Here is a 17554-nt window from a genome sequence, read left to right as displayed (position 1 = left end):
TGAATTTATATTGAGGCTTGTGAATTGTGGGAAAAATGATGAAATTTGGGTAAGGTTAGACAATCGTATAGCCAGATTTGGTATGCAAGAATTTTGTCTTATTACTGGATTACCTTACCATGAACCATCCATGGATATTAATGATACAAATGATCGTCTTAGAAATCAATACTTTAATGGTACATGTCGAATCAGTATGAAGATGCTTTATGAAGCATTCCATGCGTGTGAACATGAAGAAGATAAATTGAAGCTTGGTTTAGTCATGTTGGTCGAATGTGTGTTGACACCCATTTCAAGACAAATTGATTATAGAACTCTTGGTATGGTTGAGCATCTGGATGAGTTCCTTGCATATCTATGGGGTCGCAAAGCATATTTGATCTTGTTATATTCATTAAAAGCATCACAATCTAAAAGAATACAAAGGATGCAACTGAATGAACAAACAGAATGCAAATATGCATTACATGGGTATCCACTTGCATTCCAGGTAATTAGTCTCTATTCTTGTATTGACTTATTATGTACAATATATTCCCATAAAAAAATTTTATACATATAATATTTATTTTTAATTATCTTGAAGTATTGAATATATGAAGTATTTCCAAAGATCGAAAAGAAATTTGGACATCGTAAACATAAAAAATCACAGTGTCCAAGAATATACAAGTAAAAACCCAACCAATTTGTAACTGAAAAAGAGATAAAGCTTTTTTTGTCTACTCGTAATGTATGTTTTTATGAATGTACAATTACTCTCACATTCAATTATCTTAAAATAAAATTAAACTCAAAATAAACGATTTTGATAATTCAATTTGATTACAGATTCAAGTGATTGCTGTGCTACAGCCTAATGAAGAAGAATTACAAAGTCTTTGGTACGGAACTCTTTCATTGCCAGTGGATAATGGACACAGCAGATTAGATGGGATTATAAATGGAGTATTGGATAATGTAGTAGAACAAATCCCAGACAATATATATGTGCAAGAAATGACGATTCCCGGTACTTCTACATCTTCACCTGTATTTGACTCTAGCTCTGTTCCCAGTGGCTCCAACTCCTTAAGTGAAGATAAAATGGAAGAATTGTTGGGTATCTATAGGCAATACATAGCATCAACGTGTCTAATGTATATAGCAACTTAAAGGCAGAATTTGCTGATGAATCAAGAGCTCGCCACCATGCGGTTCTTGAAAACTAAAGACAATTATTTGAGGAGCAAAAAAATGGCAAGAAGATTACATGCAACATCATTATCAGATAATTCTTGACAACCAAAAGCAATTTTTCGAACAGCAACAGAAGTGGCAGGAAGATAGATATCAGGGTATGCAATCTTATATTGATACCAGTTTAAGTTCAATGAGATCCTATGTTGATGAACAAAATCAGGAAACACTGAACACATTATCTGAATGGAAATCAAACATGGAAGCCATCATAGGTTCCATACAACAAAATGTCCCTCTCGATACAAGTGTTGTTCCCTGCGATAAACCAAATGAGATATCAACAGCTGAACAAATTGAGAGCTCTAAAATGTCGATAAAAGAGAAGAAAAACAAGGGGAAACAAATACAGTCTTCATCATCTTCAGATCGTCCTCTGGAGGACTATCCTATGCAAAGATACATAAAAATTAGAAATTTTATAGCGGAGAATCAATTTGGGTAATAAATCTAATTTTACTTATATTTGATTTATTTGGAATTAATTAAAATTATGCCATATAGTGCATACTTGGACGATGACAGTAACAATGTCTTTGGAAGAGACATGTTGAAAACTCTAATGGATCAAACACAGGACATAAATATTACTGTAAGTAAAGTCTATAAATTACAATAAATTTTATTTCATAGTCGATATATATAATCTAATTTATATCTATTTATTTTATCAGAACATTGAGCTAGAGTTAAAACTATTGAGGCGGCTCATGAATGATGGTTGTCCGCTTGTTTCAAAAGAATATGCAATTATGGATTTCAAATTTGAAGCAGAATGTGCTCGTCACATGATGTGGCATACTAACACAGGAATGGGAACCACCAGAGGTGAACCAGATGGAACTCTTTTACAAAGTTATATGAATGGAAAAGCACCTATATTTGGTCGTCCTTGGATGAGATGCAAGTATATATTAATTACGTGCTCATATTCGGGCAATAGCTGGTACCTTTTCGTTGTCAATATTTCTGAATGGAAATTCTAGATATATGATTGCAGTAATAACGCCCACACACCGGATCAAGTAAAAGCACATGCAAAAGCTTCATTGAGTGTGGTAGAAGCACTATTGAAAACAACTTTATCTTCTGTAGGAGATAGAAGGAAACATAGGAATAAACAAATGGAGCAAGAAATTATACCTTACCTAAACTGTGCAAACAATGGGTAAGCATTTAAGTGGCTTTTTTTTAGCAGAATATTTAATTTTCTAAACTTAGTCATTTATTTTAACACTAAACTATTTCTTTCACAGGCCTAATTGTGGAATTTTCGTGATCAAATATATAGAATGCTTTATTTTGGGATATCCAATTGAATCAGTTTCGTCGGATAGGATGAGCATATATAGACAAAAGATTGCGATAGATATCTGTAATAACGAATACTTTCTTCATCCCCGTAAGTCCTAATTGTAGTAGATAATCAGAATATACTGATTGAAATATTATGTAATAAACTTGTGTTTTTTATCCTTTCTTTTCGTATCTTATCACTGATCCAAATAAATAAAGATATGTTGAACATGGAATATTATGAAGGACATGTTTAAAGATAATGACCTAACCCTTTTATGTGCACCATGTTTTGTACTAACAAGTAAAGTATAACTGAAACGCATAATAACATGTAAAAATAACTAACATTGTATAGCTCAATGTTATTCTCCTTGACACAAGATGAATTAGCAGAGAAAATATCCTCTTTTAGGCTAACAATAGATTGGCAGTCCAATTAAGCGAAACTTGTAGTTATAGACTTCTTAAGTAGTATGTATCAAATTCAAAATTTCAAGGTAGACTACATTTTTTGTGCAACAATTGTGTGATTTTATTTCATCCATTGGTTTTATTAGAACTTTTATGTTTTCTCTTGTTCTTGCTGTAGATAAAGCGACATATAATTGACCATGTGAGAAAACAGGTTCAGCCAAATATAGTCCAATAAAATCTAAAGTTTGACCTTGAGCTTTGTTAATGGTCATTGCAAAACAAGGACGAATGGGAAATTGAGTTATCTTAAATGGTACCGAATACTTATCTCCTTCAAGTGGAATAAATGAAATTCTAGGTAAAAATACTTATTTTCCACGATATTCACTTATTCCAATTTTGGCTAAAATAACATTTCGTTTAAATTCTCGACAAATAAGTCTAGTCTCATTTCACAAACCTTTTGAAGGATTAATGTTACTAAGCAACATAACAGGACAGTTTTTTTTTAGTACAAGTTCATGTGGAGGGATACCATTTGAAGTTAGACTATTAAAAAAGTCTTCATGAATAAATCCTTCTGTTTTATCAATTATTTCATCGAAACTAAAATATGTAAATATCTCTCCTGGAATTTCTTTAACTAACATATTATTTATTACATCCTCATGTTCATTTTTTGGAGTCAAAATAACTCTGTTCATCATAGTATTCAAATTGTCACCATATGTGTGAAAATTAGGAAACACGATAGCAATTAGTTTTTTCAATGATTCAAATTCACTCTCAAAATCTATTATTATATCTGAAGGAAGCTTAATCATGTGATACGTATGTTCTCTTTCTATTCCATTTCCAATTCTAAGTAAATATTCACAGAACAAAAGATCTAATTTAACTCTCATATTCTCAATCAATGGTAGTTGTATAAAATATTGTCATAAATCTGAAAAAACTAAACTGGCCTTCATGATATCATCTTTTGTTTCTCTTTGTACTACTAGCAAAACTTGTCAAAAATATCCTCTGAACACAAAAACCTTTCCACCAAATGGCAATTCACATTCAGTAATATCTTTTAACATTTTATCCAAAACTTCAAAAGCACATCTATTAATCATCGGTGCTTCATCCCACACAATTAGGTTTGTCATTTGTAAAAGTTGACCAAGTGATGATTGTTTACTTACTGAACATCGCATATCAGATTTGATTGAAGTGGGATTTTAAAACGTGAATGACCAGTTCGCCCAGCCGGCAATAAAGAAGCAGTCACTCTCGATGATGCTGTTGCTAATGCAATAAGTTGTCGAGATCATACTGTAGCAAGTAATGCCTTCTACAGAAAAGTTTTTTCAGTACCTTCTGGACCATCAATAAAAAAACTTCATTTTTATTATTTACAACACAGTCTAAAATAACATCATAGACAGATTCTTGCTCCTTATTTAAATTCTCTGTAAAATGCATGTCACACTGAACATTAATATTTGTAGTCTCTTCTAAAATCATGTTTGCTAACACATCAACATCATTCACAATTACGTCAAAATTTACCAGACCAAAATCATTTATATTTGTACCAAAAACTTTCAAGAATGAATTTATGCATCTCAAAGCCCTAATCTCGACATCACATACTGTCATGCTTGCATGTAAAAAATCTTCTATCATGTACACTTTAAATTTAACACATAAATTCCTAGGATTTGCAGGGTTACAAAAAATTAACATATTAGCAAACAGGCGACACAATGATATAGGCATTTCATAGGTGATCGCCTCATTTAAACACATTTCACAATAATTATTCCTACCTATTAGACCATGTAAAAATGCAGTTTCGCGATAAGTAGGCACAACAATGTTATTAACTGTTCTTAAATCTTGAAAAGACTTAAGCCTTTTAACATGATTCAATAAAACTCTTAGAAAGTATCTCTCGCCCTCAAATGGATTAGCAGCAACTATTCTACCAATAACATTTTGCTTCTTTCTAGGACTCTAAACTCGAAAATATGTATTCTATACAAAGTATGTAGAAAAATCCTTATAAAGTAAAGTTCGTGCCTTTTCATTTGAAATATTCATTCTAAAAAATTTAGTTAACATTGTTCGTTGAATGGAGTCTTTATTTATAACTTCTGATAAATCATCTGTTTCATTATATGTAACCAACTGAGCATTTTCAATATGTAATTGCAAAGAAACTATGGAAGGAGATATGTCAAATAAATCAAAACTAAAAATTCTCCATATAGCTTCCGGTGCAGATATCCATCTAGCGGTTTGATAATTCAAAATCTCATCAACATAATGCTCATTAGTTTCTTTATTCACCGTAAAATTAACACGATCATATCCTTTGTATACATATTTGTATAAATATTTGACTGCTTTAACAGAAGAAATTTCAACATTAATGTGACAATCATACTTAGCTAAAATATAAGGATGATATGGTACAACCCATCTATTGTCTAGTACAGACCCTCTGACCTTAACAGTAACACTATCGTCACGACGCCTATAAAGTGGATATGAATTACTACCTAATGAAGTATGCAAAATGTATTCTCTTGGATACTTGTTTTTACAAGTATGGTTATTTTCCATGCACACATTTGTAGGATTTAATTGTCCATAAGGACCATACATCATATGTTTGACCATAGTAGCATGCAGGTGAGGATTTCTCTTTGGATATGATATTTTACAAGAAACAATTTCGTCAACTTGCGTAGAATTAGTAATCTTAAAATTGGTTTTAAATATCAGGAGAACATGAACATAAGGTAGACCTCTTTTTTGAAATTCAATTACATACACATAGGCAGCTATAGGCCATAGAATTTCTTTCTTTATTAAATCTATTTTTAGTTCTTCAAGTTTTGCTCGAAATATTCGGGCTAACAAATCTGGCATATTTTGTATACTATCATTGTGCCTCAATTCTTGTTTAATTTCAGGTCAATTTGAATTGCATGTCATTGTTAAAAATACATCATGTTTTCCATATCTTTGAACTAAACACATTGCATCCATATATCTTTTAGTTAAATTTCTAGGATCCCCAATAAACCATGTAGGCAACACAATTGATTTGCCAATTTTATAGCCTCTATTCTCACCATTTTGTATATTATCTAAAATTTCTTGATAAAGTTCACCTCATATAGTCTTTTGATTATTACGAAAATAATCTAATCTCGCAGCTTCAATCTTAACATACAACACAATTGATTTGCCAATTTTATAGCCTCTATTCTCACCATTTTGTATATTATCTAAAATTTCTTGGTAAAGTTCACCTCATATAGTCTTTTGATTATTACGAAAATAATCTAATCTCGCAGCTTCAATCTTAACATACATATCCACTATATATTGTTGTAGAAGTTTGCCTGTATAAAGGAGTACAAACTTATCTAAAAGTTTGATTTGAAGTTTGTAGCAATAATATTTACGGCATGACACGGTAATTCGTTTCTTACCTCTCTTCATAGTTGAAAGGAAAAAAAATTAAAGTCACAAAGACAGATCTAGAAATGACAATACATTTATGCGCTCTAAAAAGATTAAAAAACTTCAATGGAAGTAAAACTTACCACGATCTTCCATCTCTATAAGTTGTTCTGCCGAATCAATGTAATTGATTTGTATGAAATCTTCATGGACTATTGAAGTATTCAAATTTACATTTTCGATACATTCATGCCATCCAGGTTCTCCATAGGTAAATACTAATGGATATTGAAGTGAATCATAACAGTCATAATAGTAATTTACTCTATGTGCAGTATTGAAATGTCCATAAATTAATATATCACGAGTCTTTATGCTTGCAGATGGATCATCATCAACCCACACCGCACCCACCTGTTCACATGATGACATGTTATATACTCTCTGGTCGAGACCCGGATCAGACCTCAGTACGATACAGCATGAATCAAAATCAGAAATTTCACTTAATGATCGAAAGAAACGACAATATTGATTTATCTTTAAGATATCTATTAACTTTTTCAAAGTTGATTCACTTAATCTATCTGAAATTTGTAGTCTATTACTAATTTCATTATAAGTATCGTAAAAGTATAACTACAAATATGTAGGATTTCCATCAATTAGTAGAAGTGGATTTATAAAATGGTATACTTGTCCTTGAACTTTGAACGTATATACACCTCTATTATTTTTGCACAAATTTTTATCATATTTAACACCAAATGAAGTTAATGCAAAATGGTTGTTGTAAGTACAAACAACTTTTTTAAAAGTAATCGCTTCACATGAAGTAGAAATAAGTAGCTCATACAATTCAGGGGGAAAACTGTTCAGCTGTAATTTAACGTTTCCATCACAACAACAAAAACCCTTACTTTTTTTGTAAAGCTTTTTTGCACCACAATGTTTACAAATTATACAAGAAGGAAGAATATAAGGTTCAACTGGAATATTTCGTATATCAATTCTCTTAGAACGATCTAAAATGATAGGAGCATGTGAACCACATTGAGATTGCATATTGTCATCTTCAAATTGCTTTTTCATGCCAATGTTTTCATCAACATGAAGATCCTTCTGTAATTCGACATACTGATCAATAGAATTTACAATCATGAAATTAGTATAAGATCGCTGAAAGACAACAGAAGTGCAAAAATTGAATTAAAAAACAATCTCACAAAAACAAGATGAAAGGAAGTGTACTACAACATAACCAAATAAATAGCCGGATGCAAAAAAAAATTATAAAAAAATATATTTAATCTACGAAACATGCTGTGAATTTAGGACAACATATCATCCTTCTTCATGGCATATGTGTAGAACTTGTAGATACTTCTATAATACCAAATATTTATATCAAAATTTAGTAAAAAACATTAAACCAACAAGAAATCACATTTAAACAAGAAATCATACCTATATGTCTCTTACGCAATTTGTCTTTTTGTAACCTTGGCTGAATTACAAGTTCAGAATCATGTACTTGTGTGGATAAGTACAGCCTTCTTAAATGAGCACGTCTACTTTTAAACCAATTATAAACATTCATATCAGAGATTTGCCTATGCAATGATAGTTCGGAGACTATCTGCATGATCCTTGACTTGTTTGGGATTTTATTCTCTTTATTAAATATAGTTTCAAGAACTTGAATTTGTGCAGATGTAGGCGTCCAATATTACTTACTCATTGTATTGCTGAAAGAAAGAAACCACAAAAATCAACTCAATAAAATTGGAAACATAACTAAGAGTATGCACATTGAAAACAATATCCTCATATAAAAAAAGCCAAAAAAATGCATACATTTCCATGACCCAAACAATGGGAAATATATTGGAAAAAAAAAGAAACCCACCAACAACAACAGGTCTATCGCTGAACAAAATATACACGCAATTGAAGACAAGGAGAAAACAGAAAGATGTGGGGGATGAGAAAGATACGATGAAAATAAGGACAATGATTAAAATAAGGACAAAGATAAGATGCTTGCACGAACGAAATGAACACCACGACGTTTTTAAGGTAAATGAAAATGACATAGATATGGAAATGAATAAATTATATTCACTTAAGTACTATAATTGGAAGAACAAAAAAAAAAAAAAAGAGAACTAAATATACTTATTCATTTTTCTATTTCTATATTATATATTATAAATTTTTATCATCACATAAATAGAAATTGCAAAATTTTAAAAACAACGTTAAAAAAGCCCTACTATTGGTTAAATTTCATACAAAATAAGAAACTCATGTTTAAACTAAAATATAACTTCATATAAAATTATAAAATTATATTCGACAAAACAAAAAAAAAATAATATTGAACCATTTGTTATAATAACAACTAAGAGAAAAAGAGAGGGAAAAAATAATGCCTCCATAATTACGGAGGCTCAAAGGGCAAGGCCTCCATAATTACGGAGGCATCAAAATGCCTTTGTAGCACTACGGAGGCAGTTTGTGCCTCCGTAGTAATTACGGAGGCTAACAAATTTCATTTTTTCCCCCTTTCTTTTTCTCTACTGACTCTCAGCATAAAAATTTAATTTCATTTAATCAACTTAGTTTTTTTAATAGATATGATTCCTAAAATAAATATATAAAATATAAATCATTTTTTTTATATATACAAATATTATATAAATCCTTCAAATGAGTAGAAATGTAGATAAATAATAGACATATTACATATTAATTATATTTCCAATCGTAACCTTTTGATTGCAATCAAATAATATGTGAAACATGTTAAGATAAAATAGTCACTCACGTGATACTTCAATAATTTTTTTTCTCCTCGCTTTTATTTTTGGGAAGAGTAAGATCTGGCTTTTCGGTAATATATTGTCTATTTCTACAATCTGTGAACCTCTTGTCAAATATGGATAAAAGGAAAAATAGAGGAAGTACATATCCTCTAATTTAAATAGTTTCTCATGTTTTCAAAATTTACCTTAAATCACTCCTCACATAAAATATTTACATATCTTTCCTTGTAGGTGCTCAACAAAAAGAAAATCATGTGTCTATCTACTCTTTATTGATTACCATAGCTATTTTTTTAACACTAAATTTTGTAGTTTTAACTTACATCTTGTTTATTGAGATGGACTAAATGTCAATCTTCAATTCTTCTATTAAAAATCAAACACAAATCATGAATTTCTTACCAAACTTCATGATATTTTTCTACAACGACATATATAATATTTTCTTTTTTAAATCACATACAAAGTTTATGTTACAGACATGGAGTTTCCATTAACAAACTTTCTAACTCGCCTATACTGCAAAATCTACCTTAAAATCTATATTAGGGCCTCCATAACGTAAATAATAGAGTTATTCTAACAAAATTTTCATTGTACTATATCGAGACAGAATGGAGGTGCCACATCGTTTCTTCAGAATCATTACTCCTCCACAAAACCATAATACCCGTCTGGTTAGTCACACAACAGTTTCTCCTCTCACATTTGAATGGATGCATTCTTAATATCTCTCTTATACTTTTTAATATATTTGTATGGATGCTTCTCAGATTCTTTGTCAATGATTGGAGACACCAACTTGGTGACACAGTATGAGTAACTGCATATGATGTTAAAATTGTCACAATACGATTGGAAAGAGATAATGGAAGAATATATTTTGTTGATGGATGGAAACAATTTTTTGACCATCATAACTTATAGGATGCTCATATTTTGGTATTTGAATATAACGAAAACTCCACATTCAATATGACCATATTTGACCATTCTGGATTAGAGGTCACATATGACTCCAATGTTCCCGAAGAACACAACGTTTCACATACAGATAACCCTGCATTTGAAATAACACTAACACTTCATCACAACAGCCATCGAGAAATTGTAAGTGTCATTTTTAATAGCTCATTCTACATTCATCTCTTCAACATAAATTTGATTCAAAGATCAATAATTTATTCAATCATAGTTTTCCAGTGTATACCAGGACAGTTCTCTAGATATCACCTACCAAGAGCTCTGCGAAGTGTTCAAATCCATGATTCTTTACATCACAACTGGGAGCTCGCCACAAATTTGCGACCAAATGGTCTAATAAGACGCATGACTATAGGTTGGGCAGATTTTTTTAGAGAAAAAGAACTACAAATGGGCGATACATGTGTTTTTGAACTTTTGAACCGGGAACCCCCAACGTTCATCGTCTACAAAAAAGACCATGTTGGTGGAAGTTTGACACGTCTATGAGACATCTTTACTTTCTTCTAAATGAATTTGTATACACGGAAAATGTTTTATTTTCATATTAATCTATTCTTTTATTTTCACGCTCAATTTTATTTACTCTCTTATTTATCAGTTTACTCCAGAGTTTGTGTACAACAAATCAACATTAACATCGAAGTTCAACACTATACAAGAAAAATGAAAAATCAAATCATATGAAAGTAGATTTCCCCCTCATTAATCATCGCAAGAAAAACCTCTAGATATTACTGCTATCACGAACTAAAGAGAAGTTGAAAACATTGTCTACCACTACCTGCAAACTAAAATAAGGCCAAAAAACATGCGTCAACGATCGAACAAACAAAGAGAACAAATAGAATATAAGTGCAATGATTGAAGCACAAAATACAGATATCCCAAATATAATTGAAACAGAAATAGTATACATACATGGAGAAAAGAAATGAACCAATGAAACTCAAAGAGAAAAAGGAGTTAGGCAGTAGCGTGTGAAAATGGAGAAGAAGAAAGAAAAATCTACCTAAACTGAAGGCAAGTGGGTGCATCACTGTAGCTATATATATATATATATATATATATTTGTCTGCAGACGGCCTCGTTTTGGCTCCAAAAAATTAAAAATAAAAAAATTTGCTATTGGAAGAGCAAACGGCGTCGTTTTTGCTCCAGAAAACAAGAAAAAATAAAGTTACTACAGTGTGTAAAAATGGAAGAATCTACTATTCTTTAGCGAGACATTACTCTTTTTATATAGTAGTGACAAACTCTCCGACGTCCAACCTAATAATTGTTAGGCCCAGGAAGATTATGATGCATTTGTTTGCCCATTTATTTATATTCATCATTTCTAGTGCTTCAATTACAAAATTCCGACGTGGGATTATTACCTTTGATTGTGTTAATGTGTATTACACTAGTATGTGTATTTAATATTTATAGTTAATTACTCCATTGAGTTAATTAATCATTCTTCTATGTTTCATTAATTAATAAAAAATTTAAAATTCTTCTAACATTAATTAGCAATATTATATTATTATATAATCTTATTTAGTGTTTGAAAATATTTATTTATCTTTAATTTTTCAGTGTCTGATTCGACCATTTGACCCTCGACTCTTTTTCTTTTCCCGCTCAATGACCGAGTCGATTTTTAAAATATTGAAATGTACTATTCAAAACATTTTTTTCCCCCCAAATTATGGGCACCAATCAGGGGCTAAACTCTTGTGACCATCTTTATTACTAATAAATTGAATTCTCAAAAATAGGGGGAAAAAGTAAATTAAAAAATAAATAAAATTGAACCAGCCCTTATTATTGACAGGTCCAAGAGGGGTAATTTTTAAATTAGCCTAATCAATATGCCATTTTTTCACGTTGATCAAAAAATTTTGCCAATCTTCAAAATAGCCATTTGTTGAGTAAAAGACAAAAATATCCTTAAGTAATTTATACAATTACAAAGATAAAATTTTGTTTAAAAAGACAAAAATACCCTTATATTACAAATTAAAAAACCAAACACTTTTCACTTTATATTTAACTAATTATTTAAAACACTTACTCAAATAAAAAAATTAATATTTAATTTACATTCTTGTTTAAATATTTCGTTAATTAATTATCTTAATCAATTATGTATATTATTTATTTAGTATTTAATTAATCTATTTAACTATTTATTTAATCACTTGTTTAAATAAAAAAATTAATGTTTAATTTGATTTCTTATTTAAATGTTTCATTAACTAATTATCTTAATTGATATATGTATATTTAATTATATATTTTAAACACTTACTCAAATAAAAAAAATATTTAATTTGATTTCTCTTTTAAATATTTCATTAATTAATTATCTTAATTGGTCCTTATTTAATTATTTATTATAAACACTTACTCAAATTAAAAAATTAATATTTAATTTAGTTTCTTGTTTAAATATTTAATTTGGTTTCTCTTTTAAATATTTCATTAATTAATTATCTTAATTGGTCCTTATTTAATTATTTATTTTAAACACTTCCTCAAATAAAAAAATTAATATTTAATTTGTTTTCTCGTTTTAATATTTCTTTATTAATTACCTTAATTGGTTATGTATATTGCTCATTTAATATTTAATTACTTTATTTAATCACTTATTTAAATAAAAAAGTAATATTTATTTTAATTTCTTATTTAAATATTTTTTAATTAATTGTCTTAATTAGTTATGTATATTATTTATTTATTTTAATTAATTATTTAATCACATAATTAAATAAAAAATTAATATTTAATTTAATTTCTTATTTAGATGTTTCATTATTTAATTATCTTAATTGGTTATGTATATTATGTATTTAAAAAGTAATTACTTTATTTAATTATTTATTTAATCACTTATTTAAATAAAAGAATTAATATTTATTTTAATTCTTATTTAAGTATTTCATTAATTAATTATTTTAATTAATTATGTATATTCTTTATTTAATATTTAATTACTTTGTTTAGTTATTTATTTAATTAATTAATTAAATTAAAAATAATATTTAATTTAATTTCTTATTTAGATATTTCAGTAATTAATTATCTTAATTGGTTATGTCTATTATTAGTCATTAATATTTAATTACTTTATTTTAGTTATTTATTTAAATAAAAATATTATACCATAATGTACAGATGACATAACATTATTGGATATTTGAAAAACAGTTTTTTCGATCCTCCACTTATGGAATTTCATACGTACATTATGAACATCCTTATGAATTAGTACATGTAGAATTATCCAATATTTAATTTGATTTCTTATATAAATATTTTTTTATTAATTATCTTGATTGGTTATGCATATTTAATTATTTATTTTAAAAACTTACTCAAATAAAAAATTAATATTTAATTTAATTTTTTCTTTAAATATTTTATTAATTAATTATCTTAATTTGTTATGTATATAGTTTATGTAATATTTCATTACTTTATTTAATCACTTATTCGAATAGAAAATTTATATTTAATTTAATTTATTCTTTAAATATCTCATTAATTAATTATCTTAATTGGTTATGTATATTATTTATTTAATATTTAATTAGAACATAAATCACATGGTGTATAAGAATATTTAACAGAGATATAAGTTGAACTTTAGGCATTGTCAGATTTACAATACATCAAACATTATTCAATAATGTCAATACTATATTTACTCTATAAAATGAAGTTGAGTGAGAAGTTTCCAATTATGGTATATTACTCTCTACCCAACGAATGTGTAATATCTATTTAAATTCTATGTACTCTCCATTTATAGTGTGTGATTGATTTTCTCAATTTTCTTTATTTATTGTGTGTTATATAGTAATTAAGAGTAATTAGTTAATTATTATATAATTACATAAAAACTAAAGTATTACAAATGTTCTAAAAAAATGCTTACTTTTAAAATTATTACAATTACAGATCACAATGTACATAAAAGAACGCTTGCATTTTAATGTGTGTTTAGTTTATTAGCTTTACACCACGTTCGATGCTAAAAATTTAATGTACTTCAATTAGGGTTGTCAATGGATTGAATTTTGATCCGAATACGATGAAATTAATAGGAGATGGATTTAGGGTCTCAATCCGATAATCCAATCAAGATTCGAATTCGATAATTCGTTAATTAAATGAATCAATAGATTGGATTTTGATCCAAATTCGATCTAAATCCAATGAAATTAATGAGAGATGGATTTAGGGCCTTAAATCCGATAACCCAATCGAGATTCAAACTCGATAATCTGTTAACTAAATGAATCAAATATGGATATAGGTCATTCCTATCTGATAAATAAATAAAATCTTTATTTTTCTAATTTTTTCAATTTCGGATCGGATACCCGATAACATAGTTAATCGGATATGGATTTAACATTCAAATATCTGTCGAATTATTGGATCGGATCGGATATGATAATTATTATTAACAGATCGGATCGAATTTGAGCAAATTCGATCCATATATCCGATCCATTTACAGTCCTAACTTAAATGTGAAGATTTCACAATCGCCCTTGTATTTCACGAAAGAGGTTGGGCAACGTACCGTCAACAGATGTTCTCTTCTTTGCTTCGATCGTGTACGGAGAAACAATATATTGTGACAGCAATCTAGTCCTCTTGCTAACAATTTGCTCTGGCACGTCAATAATATGTTTCGTACAAGGTGCTATCCAAACTCGCGACATTATCTGTCAAGTTGGGGGTCCTCTTCGACATAGTTATGTATATTATTTATTTTATATTTAATTACGTTGTTTAATTATTTATTTAATCACTTAATTAAATAAAAAAGTAATATTTAATTTAATTTCTTATTTAGATATTTAATTTATAAATTATCTTAATTAGTTGTGTGTAATATGTATTTAATATTTCATTACCTTATTTAAATAAATTTCACAATATATACAATTATTTCATAAATAAAAAAAATTACAATTATTACAATTATTTCATCCCCACCACCGATACCTCTTCTATCTCCACTGACATCCATAATGATTCTAATGAAACAACTGTATACATCCCAACCTCTCCACCGTCACCCTTCCTGTCACCATCTCCGCTTCTCTCTGTCACTGTCTGGGACCCCTATCACCTACGTACTGTATCTCTTCAGATATGACTCTGACCCTCCTCCTCGATCAACGGTATCAGTTCAATGAGCAATTCAAGTTGACATATTAACATTTCACTGAGTTAATGACCATGCATCGAGATTTCGAAATGACGTACAACATAAATCACAAAATGAATAATATGTATTTCAGGATCGTCAATGAGAGCTGATAATTGTCAGCTTTGTCCTATGGATAGTTGTTGAATGTGACAATGTCAGCGACAACCTCCAAATGAAAGACGCCGATCAACGTCTTCTTGCGATGATACCTCGGTATGCTCCCCAGTATAAACACCATCCCCAATTTCAACTTGTCAAACATATCGTCGTATTTCTTGAATGCATCTCTTAACTGTGCCAGAGTTACTGTCATAAGTAGGATCAGTGTAATAGGTCCGCGTGCTCCTTATCCAACAAATATAGGACTAATGCGAAGCTGACAAAATTATAGTTCGACGCAACTTTGTTAGCAATCTATCTCATGGCAGCGTTCAAATGGTAATCCATCTTGTAAAATTTAAAATATTTATATTTCTTTGTTATTTATGTCAATTAATTATTTTTATTGTTTAATTAAAATTTAAGTTACTTGTTTATTGAATTTATTTTAATTAGTTATTTATTATCGTTTAAATAATCATTTAATTATTTATCATTCAAATAATCATTTAATTATTATTTAAATGTTCACCGAGTTAATGACCATGCATCAAAATTTTGAAATGACGTACAACATAAATCACAAATGAATAATACGTACTTCAGGATTGTTGAAGAGAGCTGATAACTGTCAGTTTTGTCCCCATGGATAGTTGTTGAATGTGTCAATGTCATCAACAACTTCCAAATGAAAGACGTCGATCGACATCTTATTGTGATGACACCTCAGCATGCTCTCTAGTATAAATATCTCCAACTTCAACTTGTCAAACATATCGTCGCATTCATTGAATGCATCTCCTAACCGTGCCAAAGTTACCGTCATAAGCAGGATCGGTGTAACAGGTCTGCGCGCTCCTCATCCAACAAATCTAGAACTAATGCGAAGCTGACAAAATTATAGTTCGATGTAACTTTGTTGGGAATCTGTCTCATAGCGACGTCCACATTGTAATTCATCTTGTAAAATTTAAAATATTTGGACCTTGCATAAGAGACAATAGATAGAGCATAATATTTGAAAATTAAATAGTTTATTTACTTATTTAAATTATGTATTAAATATTTAATCGTTAACTATTTATTTAAATTGTTTATTGAATATTTAATTGTTAATTATTTATTTAAATTATTTATTCAATATTTAAATGTGTATTTAAATTATTTATTTTAATTGTTTGGTTGTTTATTTTATATTTATTTTAATTGTTAATTGAATGCTTAATTGTTTATTTTGAATGTTAATCATTTATTTCAACTGTTTATTTAATATTTAATTACTTATTTTTATTATTCATACTTATGGTTCATTTAAATTATTTATTTAATACTTAAACGTTAATTATTTATTTCAATTGTTTATTTAAATTTTTTATTTAATATTTAATTACTTATTTAAATTACTTCTTTTTATATTTATTGTTCATTTAAAATATTTATTTAATATTTAAATTCTAATTGTTTATTTCAATTGTCTATTTAATATTTAATTACATATTTAAACTAGTTTTTATTATTTATATTTATTTGTTACTTATGTTAATTAATTATTTTTATTGCTTAATTAACATTTAAGTTACTTGTTTATTGAATTTATTTCAATTAGTTATTTATTATTTCAATTCATTATTTTAATTATTTTACTAATATTTATTTAATTTATTTCAATTATTTATTTATTTTTATATAAATAAAAAATATACATAAATAATTAACATAATTCGTGAATTATTTAAATAAACAAATAAAGTATAAAATGAATAATTATATATTAAACAAATAATATACATAAACAATTAAAGTATTATTTGATTTATTAAATTACTTATTAAATATTTAATTTAATGTTTATTTAAATATCTCATTAATTACTTTAATTGGTTATGTATACTGTTTGTTTAATATTTAATTACTTATTTTAATAGTTTATCATATTTATTTACTTCATTTAATTATTTATATTAATTTCTCATTTATTTTAAATGTTTATTGAATATTCAATTGT

The 17554-nt window shown here is 28.1% G+C and overlaps 1 protein-coding gene across 1 annotated transcript; it reads right to left on the bottom strand.

The window, feature by feature from the left end:
* Positions 1–2791: 2791 nt before the first annotated feature.
* LOC111409696 lies at positions 2792–5880 on the bottom strand. The gene is made up of 5 exons (XM_023039710.1): positions 5098–5880; positions 4365–4959; positions 4146–4248; positions 3604–3816; positions 2792–2954 (listed from the first exon to the last, which is right to left on the bottom strand). Exons 1-5 carry the CDS (start codon positions 5878–5880, stop codon positions 2792–2794), a joined length of 1857 nt encoding a protein of 618 aa, XP_022895478.1.
* Positions 5881–17554: the final 11674 nt, after the last annotated feature.

This window comes from Olea europaea, chromosome 14, assembly GCF_002742605.1.
Source record: "Olea europaea var. sylvestris chromosome 14, O_europaea_v1, whole genome shotgun sequence".
Taxonomy (NCBI): Eukaryota; Viridiplantae; Streptophyta; class Magnoliopsida; order Lamiales; family Oleaceae; genus Olea; species Olea europaea.
The sequence above is the reverse complement of the archived record's forward strand: the minus strand, read 5'-3'. Positions and strand labels throughout refer to the sequence as shown.